The sequence below is a fragment of the Mobula hypostoma genome, chromosome 1 (genome assembly GCF_963921235.1).
Source record: "Mobula hypostoma chromosome 1, sMobHyp1.1, whole genome shotgun sequence".
In the NCBI taxonomy this organism is placed as follows: domain Eukaryota; kingdom Metazoa; phylum Chordata; class Chondrichthyes; order Myliobatiformes; family Myliobatidae; genus Mobula; species Mobula hypostoma.
Genome location: NC_086097.1, coordinates 104879293 through 104900435, shown reverse-complemented (window position 1 = coordinate 104900435; position 21143 = coordinate 104879293). Strand labels below are relative to the sequence as shown.

At 41.1% G+C, this 21143-nt stretch overlaps 1 protein-coding gene across 2 annotated transcripts in view; it reads right to left on the bottom strand.

Moving 5' to 3' along the window:
- rtf1 (RTF1 homolog, Paf1/RNA polymerase II complex component) overlaps positions 1 to 21143 on the bottom strand; it is a 217275-nt gene that overhangs the window by 56741 nt on the left and 139391 nt on the right. For both annotated transcript variants that reach the window (XM_063054453.1, XM_063054446.1), the window contains exons 8-9: positions 20857 to 21034; positions 475 to 557 (exon numbers count right to left, since the gene is read on the bottom strand). In XM_063054453.1, coding sequence (XP_062910523.1) covers positions 475 to 557; positions 20857 to 21034 — 261 coding nt within the window. The remainder of the gene's footprint in view (positions 1 to 474; positions 558 to 20856; positions 21035 to 21143) is intronic.

The following is a 21143-nucleotide window of genomic DNA, read 5'->3' as shown; positions in this document are numbered from 1 at the left end:
CACCTGCAGGCTGCCCCCAGCGCATCTCAGACTGTTTGGTTGTTGATACAAGCAACATATGTCACTGTGCATTTGATATTTTGATGTACGTGACAAATAAAATTAAATTTTATCTTGATCACTACTTAATGGATATTGTACTGCTGGAAAATGACACTGGAGTGGTAGTAATCAGGGACAAAGAAATGACAGAAGAACTCTTAAGTATTTTACTTCCAACAGAAGCAGAGTAATTTTGATTGTAAAATGCATTGTGACGACTAGTCACATACAACTTAACTGTATAATGATTAATCAGTGGCAGCATTGTGGTTAATATAAAGGGAATTATATCCAATTTTCCTCTTCTCCAGCTGGGTACTGCAACATCATGACTGGCAGCCTTTTACTTCATCAGGCCTACCCCAACTTGATCTCCTGAAGTCAACAGTTCTCATTTAATGAGTTGAACCAATCCTCCGCTCTGGTACTTACCGTAACTGCAGCCCTTTGTTTGTCCTTGAACTGCCCAGTTGATAAACCTTTCCAGTTTCTACAACACCAGTGATCTCTGCAACCTGGAAGCAGAGAGAGATAGTTATAAGTGGCCAGACACAAGTCAGATAGTAAGACCAAAAGACATAGAGGTAGAATTAGACCATTCAACCCATCAAGTCTGCTCTGCCATTCCATTATGGTTGATCCCAGATCCCACTCAACCCCATACACCTGCCTTCTCATCATATCATTTGATGCCCTGACTATCAATTTTCGCTTTAAATATACCCACTGACTTGGCCTCCACCACAGTCTACTGAAGAGCATTCCACAGATTTACTACTCTCTGGTTAAAGAATTCCTCCATACCTCTGTTCTAAAGGTTTGCAGGAAACATCTCCACATGTATCTTATTAGATTAGATTACGAGGACACTCAGTCCTTGTTTATCGTCATTTAGAAATGCATGCATTAAAAGATGATACAACGTTCCTCCAGAATTATATCACAAAAAAAACACAGAATACACCAAGACTAAAACTGACAAAACCACATAATTATAACATAACAACAGAGCAAAGCAATACCATAATTTGACAAAGAGCAGACCATGGGCACAGTATAAAAAAAGTCTCAAAGTCCCGATAGACTCATCACCTCACGCAGACGGTAGAAGGGAGAAACTTTCCCTGCCATGAACCTCCAAGCACCGCCAACTTGCCAAAGCAGCACCACTGGAAGCACCCGACTGCAGTGGACTCTGAGTCTGTCTGAAAACTTCGAGCCTCCAACCAGCCCCTCTGACACAGCCTCTGCTTCGACCCTGCCCCAGCCGCCGAGCAACAAGCAAAGCCGAGGACTTGGGGCCTTCCCCTCCGGAGATTCTGGACCACACAGTAGCAGCAGCAGCGAAGCAGGCATTTCAGAAGCATCACCAGATGTTCCTCCGTACTCTCACGTCCGTCTCCATCAAATCAGGATTGTGCATGGCACCCTACTTGACAAATAACAGACACCACCACCGGAGTGGCCGCTGCGAGCTGTGTCACGCCTCCATCTTCTCCTCCCGCCATTTTCGCCGACTCTCGTCCTTTTCACATTCATTTGGTTTCAATGAGATCCCCCCCAACATTCTTCTAAATTCCACTGAGTTCAGGCTCAAAGCTGCCAAATGCTCCCCATATGTTAACGCCTTCATTCTCAGAATCATCCTTGTGAACCTCTTCTGGATTCTCCAATAACCATATAAACCATATAACAACTACAGCACGGAAACAAGTCAACTCGGCCCTTCTAGTCAGTACCGAACTCTTACTCTCACCTAGTCCTACCGAGCTGCACTCAGCCCATAACCCTCCATTCCCTTTCCTGTCCATATAGCTATCAAATACTTTGCTTCAGTATTCACTAAGGAAAAGGATCTTGGCAATCGTAGGGATGACTTGCAGTGGACTGAAAAGCTTGAGAATATAGATATTATGAAAGAGGATGTGCTGGAGCTTTGGAAAGCATCAAGTTGGATAAGTTACCAGGACCGAACGGGATGTACCTCAGGCTACTGTGGGGAGCAAGAGAGGAGATTGCTGAGCCTCTGGCAATGATCTTTGCATCATCAATGAAGACGGGAGAGGTTCCAGAGGATGGGAGGGTTGCGGATGTTGTTCCCTTATTCAAGAAAGGGAATAGGGATAGCCCAGGAAATTATAGGCCAGTGAGTCTTACTTCAGTGGTCGGTAAAGTTGATAGAGATGATCCTGAGAGGCAGGATTTATGAACATTTGGATAGGCATAATATGATTAGGAATAGTCAGCATGGCTTTGTCAAAGGCAGGTCGTGTCTTACGAGCCTGATTGAATTTTTTGAGGATGTGACTTAACACATTGATGAAGGCAGAGCCGTAGATGTAGTGTATATGGATCTTAGCAAGGCATTTGAAAAGATAACCCATGCAAGGCTTATTGAAAAAGTAAAGAGGCATGGGATCCAAGGGGACATTTCTTTGTGGATCCAGAATTGGCTTGCCCACAGGAGGCAAAGAGTGGTTGTAGACAGGTCATATTCTGCATGGAGGCCGGTGACCAGGGATCTGTTCTGGGATCCCTACTCTTTGTGATTTTTATAAATGATCTGGATGAGGAAGTGGAGGGAGGGGTTAGTAAATTTGCTGACGACACGAAGGTTGGGGGTGTTGCGGATAGTGAGGAAGGCTGTCAGAGGTTACAACGGGACATTGATAGGATGTAAAGCTGGGCTGAGAAGTGGCAGATGGAGTTCAACCCAGATAAGCACGGGGTAGTTCATTTTGGTAGGTCAAACATGATGGCAGAATATAGTATTAATGGTAAAACTCTTGGCAGTGTGGAGGATCAAAGGGATCTTGGGGCCCGAGTCCACAGGACACTCAAAGCTGCTACGCAGGTTGACTCTGTGGTTAAGAAGGATCGGTGCATTGGTCTCCGTCAATCAAGGGATTGAGTTTAAGAGCTGAGAGGTAATGTTGCAACTATATAGGACCCTGGTCAGACCCCACTTGGAGTACTGTGCTCAATTCTGGTCAACTCACTATAGGAAGGCCATGGAAACCATAGAAAGGGTACAGAGGAGATTTTCAAGGATGTTGCCTGGATTGGGGAGCATGCCTTATGAGAATAGGTTGAGTGAACTTGGCCTTTTCTCCTTGGAGCGACGGAGGATGAGAGGTGACTTGATAGAGATGTACAAGATAATGAGAGGCATTGATCGTGTGTATAGTCAGAGGCTTTTCCCCAGGGCTGAAATGGCTAGCATGAACATAGAACATAGAATAGTACAGCACATTACAGGCCCTTCGGCCCACAATGTTGTGCCGACCCTTAAACCCTGCCTCCCATATAACCCCCCACCTTAAATTCCTCCATATACCTGTCTAGTAGTCTCTTAAACTTCACTAGTGTATCTGCCTCTACCACTGACTCAGGCAGTGCATTCCACGCACCAACCATTCTCTGAGTAAAAAACCTTCCTCTAATATCACCCTTGAACTTCCCACCCCTTACCTTAAAGCCATGTCCTCTTGTATTGAGCAGTGGTGCCCTGGGGAAGAGGCGCTGGCTATCCACTCTATCTATTCCTCTTATTATCTTGTACACCTCTATCATGTCTCCTCTCATCCTCCTCCTCTCCAAAGAGTAAAGCCCTAGCTCCCTTAATCTCTGATCATAATGAATACTCTCTAAACCAGGCAGCATTCTGGTACATCTCCTCTGTACCCTCTCCATTGCTTCCACATCCTTCCTATAGTGAGGCGACCAGAACTGGACACAGTACTCCAAGTATGGCATAACCAGAGTTTTATAGAGCTGCATCATTACATTGCCACTCTTAAACTCTATCCCTCGACCTATGAAAGCTAATACCTCATAAGCTTTCTTAACTACCCTATCTACCTGTGAGGCAACTTTCAGGGATCTGTGGATATGTACTTCCAGATCCCTCTGCTCCTCCACACTACCAAGTATCCTGCCATTTACTCTGCCTTGAAGTTTGTCCTTCCAAAGTGTACCACCTCATACTTCTCCGGGATGAACTCCATCTGCCACTTCTCAGCCCACTTCTGCATCCTATCACTGTCTCTCTGCAATCTTTGACAATCCTCCACACTATCTACAGCACCACCAACCTTTGTGTTGTCTGCAAACTTGCCAACCCACCCTTCTACCCCCACATCCAGGTCGTTAATAAAAATCACGAAAAGTGGAGGGCATAGTTTTAAGGTGCTTGGAAGTAGGTACAGAGGAGATGTCAGGGGTAAGACTTTTAAGCAGAGAGTGGTGAGTGCGTGGAATGGGCTGCCGGCAGCAGAGCTTAGAAAAATAGAAGCCTAGGTAGTTCTAAGGTAGGGACATGTTCAGCACAGCTTTGTGGGCTGAAGGGCCTGTATTGTGCTGTATGTTTTCTATGACAACACATCCTTTCTGCGAAACGGGGCCCAAAACAATTTACAATACTTATTTCCTTGCTTTTATATTCTATTCCCCTTGAAATAAATGCCAACTCTGTATTTGGCTTCTTTATCAGACTCAACCTATAAATTAACCTTCAGGGAGTCTTGCACGAGGATTCTTCAGCTCCTTTGAACCTCTGATGTTTGAATTTTCTCCCCATTTAGAAAATAGTCTGCACTATGTTCCTTTTACCAAACTGCATTACAAGACCATAAGACCAAAAGACACAGGATCAGAATGAGACCATTTGGCTCATCCAGTCTGCTCTGTCATTCAATCATGGCTGATCTTTTTCCCCCTGCTTAACCCCACTCCCCGGCCTTCTCTCCGTAACCTTTGATGCCGTGTCCAATCAAGAACCTATCAATCTCTGCCTCAAGTACACCCAACAACCCGGCCTCCGCGGCTGCCTGTGGTAACAAATTCCACGAATTCATAGCCCTCTGGCTAAAGAAGTTTCTCCACATCTCTGTTTTAAACGGTCGCCCCTCTCTCCTGAGGCTGTGCCCTCTTGTCCGACACTCCCCCACTATGGGATATACCCTTTCCATATCTATTCCGTCTAGGCCTTTCAACATTCAAAATGTTTCTTTCTTTCTTTATTAATCTTTTTAATGATTTAAAAGGAGCATAAAAACAAACAAGAGGAGAACTATCTCAAATATATATTATCAATAATACAAACCAAGATTGAGACAGACATGATCAAAATCACACATAGTGTTAAGCTAGTATATAATATATAATAAAAAAGAAAACAGCAATTCTCCTCTTATCAGTTCATGAAGAGGAAAGAAAGAAACTTTGAATTTTAAATGAAGAAAAAAGAACACTATACAAAAAAAAGAAACAATAAAAAGGGGACTGGGCAGTCCATTCTGAGGATATGACCAAAAAATAGAAAGACTTTCTGATCAAATCTAAAACTTCAAAAAAAAAATTGGAAAAGTAATAAATCAAATTAAATGAAAATATTGAATAAAAGATTGCCAGATCTGCTCAAATTTAAAGGGTGTATCAAATGTCCGACTTCTTATTTTCTCTAAACTTAAACAGGACATAATAGAGAAAAGCCAATAAAAGACCATAGGTGGATTAGAATCCTTCTACTTCAATAAAATGGCTCTCCTAGCCAATATAGTTGAAAAGGCTATCATACGTTGAGCGGAAACAGGAATGTTTCCTGTTTCCAATGGGATAATCCCAAAAATTGCCGTTAGCAAATTAGGTTGTAGATCCAGATCCAAGACCAATACATATGAGTCAAGTGGCCAGCTCAATATTACATCTGTCACAAATAGGATTGATATTGGAAAAAATACGCATTAGTTTCTTTGGGACATATGGGCCCGATGCACTACCTTGAACTGTATCAAGGAATGACGGGCACAAATGGATGAGTTATTAACCAAATGGAAAATTTTACTCCATTGATTATCTGAAAATGACTCTTGAAATTCCGATTCCCAAGCATGTTTAATTTTATCATTAGATATCATTCGTGAGTTCAATAACCGTTTATAGATTAAAGCTATCAACCCTTTTTGAAATGGGTTAAACTGAAAGAGAGCATCTGTCATATTAGGTGAATAAGCAGAAGAGTAATTTGGCAACAAACCACGTAAAAAATTCCCAATTTGTAAATATCTAAAAAAGCGTACATTAGATAAATCATATTTATCCACTAACTGAGAAAAAGACATTAAACAGTCCCCTAAAAACAAATCTGAAAAAGTTATTATTCCCTTGGTTTTCCAAATTAAAAAGGCCTTATCCAAAATTGATGGTTTAAAAAAATAATTGAGATGGATATTACGAGAAAGAATAAAATTATTTAACTCAAAAAATCTACGAAACTGAAACCAAATTCTTAATGTATGTTTAATAATGGGATTAAAATCTTGTCTATTAATCTTAGAAAACAAAAAGGGAAGAGCAGCTTCCAATAATGAGGCCAAACAGAATCCTTTCATCGAGTTTTCCTCCAAATCCAACCATGATGTATATCTGAATAGTGAATCCAAAAAGTAATATATCGAATATTAATTGCCCAATAGTACATTCTAAAATTTGACAAAGCCATACCATCATCTTTTTTTAATTTCCGCAATAAGGGTTTACTCAATCTAGGATTCTTATTGTTCCAAATACAAGATAAAATTATAGAACCTATTCTGTCAAAGAATTTTTTTAGGAATAAAGGAAGGAACTGCCTGAAATATATATAAGAACTTTGGTAAAACTATCATTATAATAGCATTAATTTGACCTATTAATGATAATGTCATAGGCGACCATTTAGAAAGCATTTGTTTGAGGTAATCAATTAATGGAAAAACATTATATTTATAGAGATCCTTAAAATTTTTAGTAATTTTAATGCCAAGATAGGTAAAGTAATTTTTAGCCATACTAAAAGGTACTTGCTGATTTGGATCTGAGTAATTATTAATAGGAAATAACTCACTTTTATGTAAATTTAATTTATACCCAGAAAAACTACTGAATTCAGAAAATATAGAAGGAATAGATTTCCTAGGATCTGAAATATAAACTAACAGGTCATCTGCATATAACGAAACCTTGTGTATTTTGTCCCCTCTCTTAATACCCTGAACAGTATTAGAATCTCTAAGAGCAATAGCAAGGGGTTCTAAGGTCAAGTTAAATAATAAAGAGCTAAGAGGACATCCCTGCCAAGTACCCCTATATAATCTAAAATAGGGAGATTTTTGATTATTAGTTATAACCGCAGCCATAGGAGCATGATAGATCAATTTAATCCAGGAAATAAATCCCGGGCCAAGGTTAAATCCAAAACCTCAAATAAGTAAGACCACTCCACCCTATTAAAGGCTTTCTCTGCATCAAGAGAAACAACACATTCAGATTCTTTAGATGGAGAAGAATGAATATTTAATAATCTTCAAATGTTAAAATGTGAATATCTATTTTTAATAAATCCATTTTGGTCACTGGAAATAACAGTTGGTAAAATACTCTCAAGTCTATTAGCCAAGATCTTAGAAAGAATTTTAAAATCCACATTCAATAGAGAAGTTAGTCTATAAGAAGCGCATTCAGATAAATCTTCATCTTTTTTTGGAATTAAAGAGATTGAAGCTTCATAAAAAGTTTCAGGAGAGTTCCAGAGGATATAGAATCAGTGAAAATTTGACATAAATGAGGTATAAATGTATCAGTAAAAGTCTTATAAAATTCCACTGCATATCCATCCGGTCCCGGAGCCTTAGCTGATTGGAGAGAGGATATAGCCCTTGCTATTTCCTCTTGTTTAATAGGTGCATCTAATGTATTCCTATCTTGAATAGAAATTTTTAGGTATATTCAATTTTTGAAAAAAACTATTCATAGAAGTAATAACTGTCTAAAAATTCAGATTTATAAAGATTAGAGTAGAAATCCATAAATATCTTACTAATTTCATTAGGATCTTCGTATTTTCAGTTCTATCAGGTCTTTGTATATTCAGGATCTGTCTTCTAGCCATATCTGCTTTTAACAGACCAGCTAATAATTTGCCTGACTTGTCTCCATGTATATAAAATTGGCTTTTGGATTTAAACAAAATGTTTCAATGAAACCCACCCCCCCACCATCCTTCTGAATTCCAGTGAGCGTAGACCCGGAGCATCAAACATTCCTCGTATGATAACCCTTGCGTTCCCGGAATCATCCTTGTGAACCACCTCTGACCCTCTCCAATGCCAGCACATCTTTTCTTAGATGAGGAGCCCAAAACTGTTCACAATATTCAAGGTGAGGTGTCTCATAAAACCTCAGCATCACATCCCTGCTCTTGTATTCAAGACCTCTTGAAATGAATGCTAACATTGCATTTGCCTTCCTCACCACCAACTCAACCTGCTAGTTAACCTTTAGGAAGGACTCTCAAGTCCTTTGCATATCAGATTTTTGGATTTCCTCTCTGTTTAGAAAATAGTCTGCACATTTATTTCTTCTACTGAAATGCATGTCCATTCATTTTCCAACATTATATGTCATTTGCCACTTTCTTGCCCATTCTCCTAATCTGCCTAAATCCTTCTGCAGCCTACATGTTTCCTCAAGACTACCTGCCCTTCCACCAATCTTTGTATCATCTGCAAACTTGGCAACAAAGCTATCTATTCCATCATCTAAATCATTGATATACAGCATAAAAAGAAGTGGTTCCAACACCGACCCCTGCGGAACACCACCAGTCATTGGCGGCCAACCAGATAAGGATCCTTTTATTCCCACTTGTTGCTTCCTACCAATCAGCCAATGCTCTAACAATGTCAGTAACTTTCCTGTAATACCTTGGGCTCTTAACTTGGTCAACAACCTAATGTATGGCACCTTGTCAAAGACCTTCTGAAAGTCCAAATATAAAAACATCCACTGCAACCCCTTTATCTATCCTACTTGTTATCTCCTCAAAGAATTCCGACAGGTTCATCAGGCAAGATTTTCCCTGAAGGGAACCATGCTGACTTTGTACTATCTTGTCTTGTGTCACCAAGTACTCTATCACCTCATCCTGAACAATTGGCTCCAACATCTTCCCAACCACTGAGGTCAGGCTAACTGGTCTATAATTTCCTTTCTGCTGCCTTCCTCCTTTTCTTAAAGAGTGTAGTGACATTTGCAATTTTCTTGTCCTCTGGCACCATGCCAGAGTCTAATCATCTTTGGAAAGTCATTGCTAATGCCTCTACAATCTCTAATGCTACCTCTTTCAGAACCGAAGGGTGCAGTTCACCTGGTCCGAGTGGACTTATGTGCCCTTAGGTCTTTCAGCTTTTCGTGTATATTCTCCCTTGTAATAGCAACTGCATTCTCTTCTCTTCCTTCAAGTGCTTCAACATCTGGCACACTGCTAGTGTCTTCCACAGTGAAGGCTGATGCAAAATACTCATTTAGTTCATCTGCCATCTCTTTGTCCCCGTTATTCTTTCTCCGGCCTCATTTTCTCGCGATCCTTTCTCACTCTCATCTCTTAAATTTTTTTTTACATACTTGAAAAAGCTTTCACTATCCACTTTGATATTGTTTGCTAGTTTGCTTTCATATTTCATCCATTCCCTCCTAATGATTCTTTTAGTTGCTCCCTGTAGGTTTTAAGAAGTTTCTCAATCCTCTATGTTTCCGCAATTTTTTGCTTTGTTGCTCTTTTTGTTTTTACATTAGCTTTGACTTCCCTTGTCAGCCACAGTTGTACTATTTTGTCATTTGAGTATTTCTTTGTTTTTTGAATGCACCTTCCGTATTTTTCCCACAAATTCAAGCCATTGCTGTTCTGCTGTCACCCCTGGCAGCGGTTCCTTCCAAAACTGGCCAACTCCTTTTCTTTACTCCACTGAAATACTGCTACATCAGATTTTATTTTCTATCAAATTTCAAGTTGAACTCAATCTTATTGTGATCACTGGCTCCAAAGGGCTCTTTTACCTTAAGCTCCCTAATCATCCCCAGTTCAGTAACATCCAATCCAGTACAGTTGATCCCCTGGTGGTCTCAATGACAAACTGCTCTAAAAAGCCATCAGGTAGCCATTCAACAAACTCACTCGAGATTCATTTCCAACCCGATTTTCCCAATCGACCTGCATGTTGAAATCTCACATGACTATCATAACATTGCCCTTTTGACACGCCTGTTCTATTTCCCATTGAATCTGTGGTCCACCTCCCAGCTACTGTTTGCAGGCCTGTATGTAATTGCCACCAGGGTCCTTCTACCCTTGCAGTTTCTTAACTCAACCCTCAAAGATCCAACATCTTCCGATCTTATGTCACATCTTTCCACTGATTTGATGCCATTCTTTACAAGCAGACCCACACCACCCCTTTCTATCCCTCTGATACATTGTGTAACCTTGGACATTCAGCTCCCAACTACAACCATCCTTCAGCCATGATTCAGTGATGGCCACAACATTATACCTGGCAATCTGTAATACTGCAACAAGATTATCCACCTTATTTCTTACACTCCGTGCAAAGAGATATAACACTTTGAGTACTGTATTTGCTACCCTTTTTGGTTTGCATCCCTAATGCACTGATACCCACCCTGCTGGCTACAATTTTGTCCCACCACCTTCCTGTCCTTCCTGACAGTATGACTGCATGTTATTTTACCATCTGTCTTATCCTGAGTCCCTTCATTCCGGTTCCCACACCTGTCAAATTAGTTTAAACCCTCTCCAATGGCTCTAACAAACCTGCCTGTGAGAATATTGGCCCTCCTTTGGTTCAGGTGCAACCCATCCCTTTTGTACATGTAATACTTCCTCCAGAAGAGATCCCAATGATCCAAGAACCTGAAGCCCTGCCCCCTGCACCAGCTTCTGAGCCACATATTAATCTGCCAAATCATCCTGTTTCTACCCTCACCGTCACATGGTACAGGTAGCAAGCCAGAAATTATTATCCTGGAGCTTTCTGCCTAGCTTTCCAAATTCTCTCTTCAGGACCTCATTACTTTTCCCTCCCATGTCATAGGTACAAATATGTACCCAGACATCTGGCTGCTCTTCCTCCCTCTCTAAAATGCTGTAGACACGATCCAAGACATCCCTGACCCTGGCAGCTGGGAGGCAACATACCTTCATGTTCACAGAATCTCCCGACTGCTCCTCTGACTATTGAGTCCCCTATCATTACCGCTCCCCTCTTCTACCTCTTTGCCTTCTACACCACAGACCCATGCTCAATGCCAATAACCTGGTCTCTGTGGCATTCCCCTGGGAGGTCATGCCCCCACAACAGTATCCAAAACTGTATACTTATTTTTAGGGGAATCAGACAAGGATGCTCTGCGCTAACTGCCTATTCACATTTCTCCTGACAGTCACCCAGCCTCTCGCCTCCTGCAACTTCAGGGTGACTACTTCCCTGCAACTCTGATCAATTATCTCCTCACTATCATCCTTTTCCCAACACTGTATTCCGTCTGCCACTTTTTTGCCCATTCTTTCAATTTGTCCAAGTCCTGTTGCAATCACATTGCTTCCTCAGCACTAACCATCCCTCCACCTATCTTCGTATCATCCGCATACTTTGCCACAAAGCCATCCATTCTATTATCTAAAACACTGAAACAATGTGAAAAGTAGCGGTCCCAATACTGACCCCTGAGGAACACACCAGTTACTGACAGCCAACCAGAAAAGGCCCCTTTATTCACACTCGCTGCCTCCTGCCTGTCGGTGCTTCTGAGACAAATTAAATGAAGCACTGAAAGTGCTTTCACATTATACCAAAGTTAAATGCAGTAGGAGACACAAACTGAGGCAATGTTGGACTCCAAAAGCCACCAGTTAATGTTTTACAATAAGTTCTTAAATTCAAACCTTGTAGAAGTGAAATTAATGCAATGAGTCTTGATTACAGTAGAGCAAGTCAGAACATTTGGAGAACAAAATAAAATTAACAATAATAAGCGAAACCATACCAGATATAGTAATCGAGCAGGAAGGGGGTGAAAGCTGTACACATTGTTACAATACATTCCCTTTATCCGCAGCAGTGCCACTTTGATAGAGGAACACCACACTAAACATTCAAAAAAACTGGCAAAGACTGAATAAAGGGTAGAGCTTTAGAGATGGAAACCAGTGGTTAACCAACAAGAGCAGAAAGAAGAGCAGGCCTTCTGACCCCACTCAATCATAGGGTCACTCTCCATAATATAAATCCCATTGCTATTTTACTGGATTACCCTCAAGCTCCCTAATTCCCGTTGTGCTCCAAGGTACATACATCCTTTGGTAAGGATGGAAGTAATCCATAAAGAAACAGAACAAGAGGACATCTATTAACTAAAGCTGTCCTCCATCATTGCTTCATTGTGATTTAAACATGGATTATCCCAAAGTGTTAATTATAAACCACAAGATAGAGCAGAATCCGGCCACCTGGCCCATCGAACCTGCTCCGCTGATTTATAATCACTCTCAACAGCATTCTCCTCCCTGCACCCCGTAACTGTTGATGCACTTACTAATCAAAAAACCATCACCCTCCACTTTAAATATACCAAATGGCTTGACCTCCACAGATTCACCACCCTTTGGCTAAAGAAACGCTGTTCTAGACTCCACACTATAAGGAAGTATACTCTCCACATTCACTTTATTTAGGCATTTTAGTATTCAATAGGTTTCAATGAGATCTCCCATTCCTCTAAGCTGCAGTGAGTACAGGCCCAGAGCTATCACCTGTTAACTGTTTCAATCCCAGAAACATTCTCATGAACCTCCTCTGGACTTTCTCCAATAATATCACAGTATTTTCTTGGATAAGGGGCCCAAAAATCCTCAACTTAGGCATCAAGATGGCATACGCACATAAATTTCAGGAACGCCCGTCTGATAAGGATTCCAAGGGCTTTACTGACTACGCAAGGAAAAACAGCGCAGGAATTGACTGTACCAGCGATGCCTCCGTCCCTGATGCTCTAAACAACTTTTAGGTATGCTTTAAGGCATGCAAGGCAACATTGGCCACAAAAGCTATCCAACTCCCAGGTAAATAGCCACTTGATCAAGACAGCAGCAGACGCGAGGAGGACTTTGCAGAGTCAACCCCCATAAATGGCTGGGCCAAACAACATCCTAGACCAAGTATTCAGAGAGTGTGCATGGCAGCTCACTGATGTCTTCACGGACATCTTCAACACTTCACATATCCAGAATGGCTAGTCATTACATTGATCGTGAATACTTGTGTTTGGAGATGATAGCCCATTAGCCTTGCTCAATTAATGCAGGTGGAAGTAGTACAATGAATATAATCTTACGTATTTATATTTATTGCGTGCATATTTTTTCGAAATATTGTGTTCTTCATCTTTTTAGATTGCGGAGGCATTAACGATGATCTTTCAAGAATCGATAGAATCTGGCATTGTATTGGATGACTGCAAAATTGCAAATGTTACTCTGCTATTTAAGAAGGGTGGAAGGCAGCAGAAAGGAACATAAGAGCGTAAGAAATAGGAGCAGGAGTAGGCCATCTGGCCCATTGAGCCTGCCCCACCATCCAATAAGATTATGGCTGATCTGTCCATAACTCAGCTCCATCTACCTGCCTTTTCCCCATAACCCTTAATTCCTCTACTATGTAAAAGAAAACTATAGACCTGTTAGCCTGACATCAGTGCTTAGGAAGTTGTTGTAATCGATTGTTAAGGATGAGATTACGGAGTACCTGGAGGCACATGACAAAATAGGCCAAAGCCAGCATGGTTTCCTAAAAGGAAAATCCTGCCCGACAAATCTACTGCAATTCTCTGAAGAAATTACAAGCAGGGTAGACAAAGGAGATGCAGTAGATGTGGTGTACTTGGATTTTCAGAAGGCCTTTGAGAACGTGTCACACGTGAGGCTGCTTAACCATATAACAATTACAGCACGGAAACAGGCCATCTCGGCCCTTCTAATCTATGCCAAAATCTTACCTCACCTAGTTCCACCAACCTGCACTCAGCCCATAACCCTCCATTCCTTTCCTGTCCATATAGCTGTCCAGTTTAACTTTAAACGACAACATCGAACCTGCCTTAACCACTTCTGCTGGAAGCTCCTTCCACACAGCCACCACTCTCTGAGTAAAGAAGTTCCCCTTCATGTTACTCCTAAACTTTTGCCCTTTAACTCTCAACTCATGACCTCTTGTCTGAATTTCCTCCACTTTCAATGGAAAAAGCCTATCCACGTCAACTCTATCTATCCCTCTCATAATCTTAAATACCTCTACCAAGTCCCCCCTCAACCTTCTACATTCCAAAGAATAAAGATCCAACTTGTTCAACCTTTCTCTGTAACTTAGGTGATGAAACCCAGGTAACAATCTAGTAAAACTTCTGTGTACTCTCTCTATTTTGTTGACATCTTTCCTATAATTTGGTGACAATACTCCAAATTTGGCCTCACCAATGCCTTATACAATTTCAACATTACATCCCAACTCTTATACTCAATGCTCTGATTAATAAAGGCCAACATACCAAAAGCTTTCTTCACCACCCTATCCACATAAGATTCTACCTTCAGGGAACTATGCACCATTATTCCTAGATCCCTCTGTTCTACTGCATTATTCAATGCCCTACCATTTACTATGTATGTCCTATTTTGATTAGTCCTACCAACGTGTAGCACCTCACATTTATCAGCATTAAACTCCATCTGCCATCTTTCTGCCCACTCTTCTAACTGGCCTAAATCTCTCTGCAAGCTTTGAAAACCTACTTCATTATCCACAACTCCACCTATCTCAGTATCATCTGCATTCTTACTCAACCAATTTACCACACCATCATCCAGATCATTAATGTATGTGACAAATAACATTGGACCCAGTACATATCCCTGAGGCACACCACTAGTCACCAGCCTCCAATCTGACAAACAGTTTTCCACCACCACTCTCTGGCATCTCCCATCCAGCCACTGCTGAATCCATTTTACTAGTTCAATATTAATACCTAACAATTGAACCTTCCTAACCAACCTTCCGTGTGGGACCTTGTCAAAGGCCTTACTGAAGTCCATATAGACAACATCCACCGCTTTACCTTCGTCAACATTCCTCGTAACCTCTTCAAAAAATTCAATAAGATTTGTCAAACATGCCCTTGCACGCACAAATCCATATTGACTGTTCCTAATCAGACCCTGTCTATCCAGATAATTATATATACCATCTCTAAGAATACTTTCCATCAGTTTACCCACCACTGACGTCAAACTCACAGGCCGATAATTGCTAGGTTTACTCTTAGAACCCTTTTTAAACAATGGAACAACATGACCAATCCTCCGTTACCATCCCCGTTTCTAATGACATTTGAAATATTTCTGTCAGAGCCCCTGCTATTTCCACACTAACTTCCCTCAAAGTCCTAGGGAATATCCTGTCAGGACCTGGAGACTTATCCACTTTTATATTCCTTAAAAGCTCCAGTACTACTACTTCTTTAATCATCATAGTTTCCATAACTTCCCTACCCGTTTCCCTGATCTTACACAATTCAATATCCTTCTCCTTAGTGAATACCGAAGAAAAGAAATTGTTAAGAATCTCCCCCATCTCTTTTGGCTCCACACATAGCCATCCACTCTGATTCTCTAAGGGGCCAATTTTATCCCTCACTATCCTTTTGCTATTTATATAACGGTAGAAACACTTGGGATTTATTTTCACCTTACTTGCCAAAGCAACCTCATATCTTCTTTTAGCTTTTCTAATTTCTTTCTCAAGATTCTTTTTTACATTCTTTATATTCCTCGAGCACCTCACTTATGCCATGCTGTCTATATTTATTGTAGATCTCTCTTTTTTTTCCGAACCAAGTTTCCAATATCCCTTGAAAACCATGGCTCTCTCAAACTTTTAACCTTTCCTTTCAACCTAACAGGAACATAAAGATTCTGTACTCTCAAAGTTTCACCTTTAAATGACTTCCATTTCTCTATTACATCCTTCACATAAAACAAATTGCCCCAATCCACTCCTTCTAAATCCTTTCGCATCTCCTCAAAGTTAGCCTTTCTCCAATCAAAAATCTCAAAACTGGGTCCAGATCGATCCTTCTCCATAATTATATTGAAACTAATAGCATTGTGATCACTGGACCCGAAGTGCTCTCCAACACATACCTCTGTCACCTGACCCATCTCATTCCCTAACAGGAGATCCAACACTGCTCCTTCTCTCGTTGGTACCTCTATGTATTGCTGCAAAAAACTATCTTGCACATACTTTACAAACTCCAAACCATCCAGCCCTTTTACAGATTGGGCTTCCCAGTCTACATGTGGAAAATTAAAATCTTCCACAATCACAACCTTGTGCCTACTACTAATATCTGCTATCTCCTTACAAATTTGCTCATCCAATTCTCGCTCCCCATTTTATAATTCTATAATACACCCCCATAAGAGTTACTGCACCTTTCCCATTCCTCAATTCCACCCAAATAGCCTCCCTAGATGAGCCCGCTAATCTATCCTGCCAGAGCACCCCTGTAATATTTTCTCTGACAAGCAATGCAACCCCTCCCCCTCTTGTCCCTCCGATTCTATCACACCTGAAGCAATTAAATCCAGGAATATTTAGTTGCCAATCTCACCCCTCCTGTAACCATGTTTCACTAATAGCTACCACATCATACTTCCAGGTATCAATCCATGCTTTAGGCTCATCCACCTTTCTATCATTAAGATATATGATTCTATCATAATGCTCCTAGCATTAAGATAAATGCATTTAAGAAATTTTCCACCTCTTACTCTGTTTATCCCTAAATGTGCAAACAATTTTACTATTTCCTTTTTCTTCCTTCTTCCCTACATCTGTTCCTACACTCTAGTTCCACTCCCTTCTCATATCTAGTTTAAATCCACCGGAGCCTCTCTAGCAAACCTACCCTCAAGAATATTTGTCCCCCTCCAGTTCAGATGTAGACCATCCCACCGGATCAGGTCCCACCTTCCCTGGAAAACTGCCCAATTATCTATAATTGTCTATAACTATCCAATTATCTATTGCTTAGCAAGATAAGAGCTCATGGAATTACAGGGAAGTTACTAGCGTGAGTGGAGCATTGGTTGGTCAGTTGAAAACAGAGAATGGGAATAAAGGCAATATTCTGGCTGGCTGCCAGTTACCAGTGGAGTTCCACGGGGGTCGGTGTTGGGACTGCTGCTTTTTACAATGTATGTCAGTGATATGGACTACAGTATTAATGGATTTGTGGCTAAATTTGCCAATGAAACAAAGATAGGTGGAGGAGCGGGTAGTGTAGAGGAAACAGAGAGACTTGGATAGTTAGGGGAATGGGCAAAGAAATGGCAAATGAAATATAATGTTGGAAAGTGTATGATCATGCACTTTGGAGGAAGAAATAATCGGGCAGACTATTATTTAGATGGGGAAAGAATTCAAAATGCAGAGATGCAAAGGGATTTGGGAATCCTTGTGCAAGATACCCTAAAGGTTAACCTCCAGGTTGAGTCAGTTCTGAAGAAGGCGAATGCAATGTTGGCATTCATTTCTAGAGGTATAGAATATAACAGCAGGGATGTGATGTTAAGATGTGATGTCCTGACGAAGGGTCTCGGCCCGAAACGTCGACTGTACCTCTTCCAATAGATGCTGCCTGGCCTGCTGCATTCCAAAAGCATTTTGTGTGTGTTATGTGATGTTGAGGCTCTATAAAGCACTTGTGGAGCATTGTGTGCAGTTTTGGGCTCCTTATTTTAGAAGGGGTATACTGACATTGGAGAGGGTTCAGAGAAGATTCGCGAGAATGATTCCAGGAATGAAAGGGTTACCGTATGAAGAACGTCTGTCAGCTCTTGAGCTGTATTCCCTGGAGTTCAGGACAATGAGGGGGAATCTCACAGAAGCATTCCAAATGTTAAAAGTCCTGAACAGATTAGATATGGCAAAGTTATTTCCCATGGTAGTGGATTCTAGGACAAGAGGGACAAACAACGTCCTTTTAGAACTGAGATGCAGAGAAATTAAAAAGTCAGAGGTTGGTAAAGCTGTGGAATTTGTTGCCATGAGTGGCTGTGGAGGCTAAGTCATTGGGTGTATTTAAGGCAGAGATAGATAGGTTCTTGATTAACTAGGGCATCAAAGAGTATGGGGTGAAAGTAGGGGAGTGAGAATGGCTGGAAGAATTGGATCAGCCCATGATTGAATGGCGGAGCAGACTCAAAGGGCCAAATGGCCTACTTCTGCTCCTATATCTTATAGTCTTATGTGCTTTTTGTGGTGCTGCATTGGATCTGGCTTTATTTTGTTCTCCTTTACACTTGTGTACAGGAAATGACATTAAGCAATCTCGAATCTTGAAGACTGCTCACAATACTCCAAGTGTGGTTTAATCAATGACTTATAAAGCCTCAGCATTATATCTTTGCCTTTATATTCTAGTCCTCTCAACACTGACTCAAGCTGCAAGTTAACCTTCAGGGAATAAAGTTTATAGTCATCTGGTGTGTATACATAACCAAACGAAACAATGTTTCTCCAGAACAGGACTGCATGATGACTCCCAAGTTCCTTTGCATCTCTGATTTCTGAATTTTTTTCTCCATTTAGAAAATAGTCTACGCTTATTTTTCTTTTACCAAAGACCATACACTCCCCACACTATCTTACATCTATCCCTTCTTTGACCATTCTCCTAATGTTTCAGTCCTTCTGCAGACTCCTCAACATCATCTGCCCCCTACCTATCTTCATATCATCCACAAATTTGCCCATGAAGCCATCAATTCTGTCATATTACACTAAAAGTGGTCCCAACACCACTTGCAGAACACCCCAAGTTACCAACAACCAACAAGAAAAGGCCCTGCTTATTTCCACTCTCTTCCTCCTGCCAGTCTGCCAATCTCTATCTATGCTAGCATCTTTCCTGCGATACCATAGGCCTTTACCTTGTTTAGCAGCCTCTAGTGTGATACCTTGTCAAAGGCCTTCTGAAAAACCAGGTAAACAATTTCCACTGCCACTCCTTTGTCTATCTTGCCTGTTATTTCCTCAAAGAATTCCAATGGATTTGTCAGGTAAGATTACCCATTAAAGAAACTATGCTGGCTTTGGCCTATTTTGTGCCTCCAAGCACCCCAAAACCTTATCCTTAATAATGGACTCCAACATCTTCCCAACCACTGAAGTCAGGATAACTGGTGTATAATATCCTTTTCGCCTCCCTCCCTTCTTAAAGAGTGGAGTGACATTTGCAATTTTCCAGTCCTTTGGAACCATTCCAGAATCTAGTAATTCTTGAAAAATCACTACTAATGCCTCCACAATCTCTTCAGCCTCCTCTTTCAGAACCCTGGGATGTAATCCAAATGTTCCAGATGACTTAGCTACCTTCAGACCTTTCACCTCCCCAAGCATCTTCTCCTTATTAATACCAATAACATAAAATATTTAAGTTTGGCCGCCATTTCCTTGTCCCCCCATTACTAACTCTCTAGTGTAATTTTCCAGTGGTCTGATATCACGCTTATCTCTCTTTTATTCTTTATATATCTGAAAAAACTTTTAGAGTTTGAGTCATAGATCACTAAACCACAGAAAAACGCCCTTTGGACCACCTAGTCAATGCCGAACCAATAATCTGCCTTGTCTCATCGACCTGCACTCGGACCATAGCTCTCTATACCTCTCCCATCCATGTGCACCTAACCAAATTTCTCTTAAATGTTGAAATTAACCCTGCATCTACCACTTGCACTGGTAGGTCATTCCACACTCTCACCACACTGAGCGAAGAAGTTCTCCCTATGCCCCCTTAAACATTTCACCTTTCTCCCTTAATTCATGTCCTCTAGTTTGAGTCTTACCCAATCTCAGTGGAAAAAGCCTACTTGCATTTACCCTGGAAGATTATTTTAAGGGACAAAGGGGCTGTAATTTCAGTTGGCCAGATTTCCACTCAGTCACTCAGCATAGCCTGCAAAAGCTTAAAATTCAAATAACAAAAGTGTTATATTTTTAGGCAGGTAGATGGGATTTAATGAAGTCGACAACTTTGATTTGGATGGTGTCAATTTTTTAAATTGCTGTTGGGAGCAACACACAATAAGATAAATTCATTCCATCGCACTCCTAACTTATATTGTGATGGCGGAAAAACTCTGGCACTCAGACAATGGGCACTTTCCACTAAGAACCCAATTTGTGATTGGATATAATGGACACTGGATTCACATGGATGAATTTCACAAGATAATTCCAGGTTGATGGTTTAAGGAGATAAAGTTGTACACTTGAATGCCAATACACAGACCAAGTGGAAGAATCTGGCATGAGCACAAAATTCTGCTTCAACATCTCATGTAAAACAGTATTAATGATTGCTCCTCACAAACATTCATGATGAGACCATTCTGAAGACAGGTACTGTATGTCCAATCAGAAGAAATTGCCTTGGTCAAAAGTCTGCGTTTCATTCAACAAGGTAAAGTGTGGTCACCAGAACAGATTTACAAGAAGGCTCTAAATAGACATTAGCCCCGTTGAGTGGCCACACAGCAGAGCTTCAACAATTATGACAGAGAGGAATAAAATTGCCCCATCTAAGTGAAATTATCCTATCCTAAATGGGCAAATGTATAGTTTTTAAAAAAGTGATGCCTCAGTTAGATTCTCCCACAGCAGGAAATGTTTTCTCCACCCCCATTGATAACTTCCACACCTGTAGCCACACTCCACACCTACCCTGTACACTGGCCACACTCCACACTAACCCTGTACACTGGCCACACTCCACACTCACCCTGTACATTCCACACTCATCCTGTACACTGGGCACACTCACCCTGTACACTAGCCACTGATCCACACTTACCCTGTACACTGGCTTCCCGTTGCTGTTTCCAATGCCAATGCGAACAAAGCACCCAACTGCTGTTTTCGAAAAGAAGGGCATGTGACACCATCGCTCCAGTTTATACCGTGAGAGCCTGATTTTGTTGAGTTCCTCTGGCAAAGTGACAGGAAGTGATTTCGCTGGAACTTCCTCTTTTCTGCACAAATATAAATAGCCAAAATTAACCTTGCAAAAAGGTAACAATTTTGCCACCAGCAAAGAACGTCAAATTAGTCAAGGGCCCTGCTTTTAACCATAATCTATAA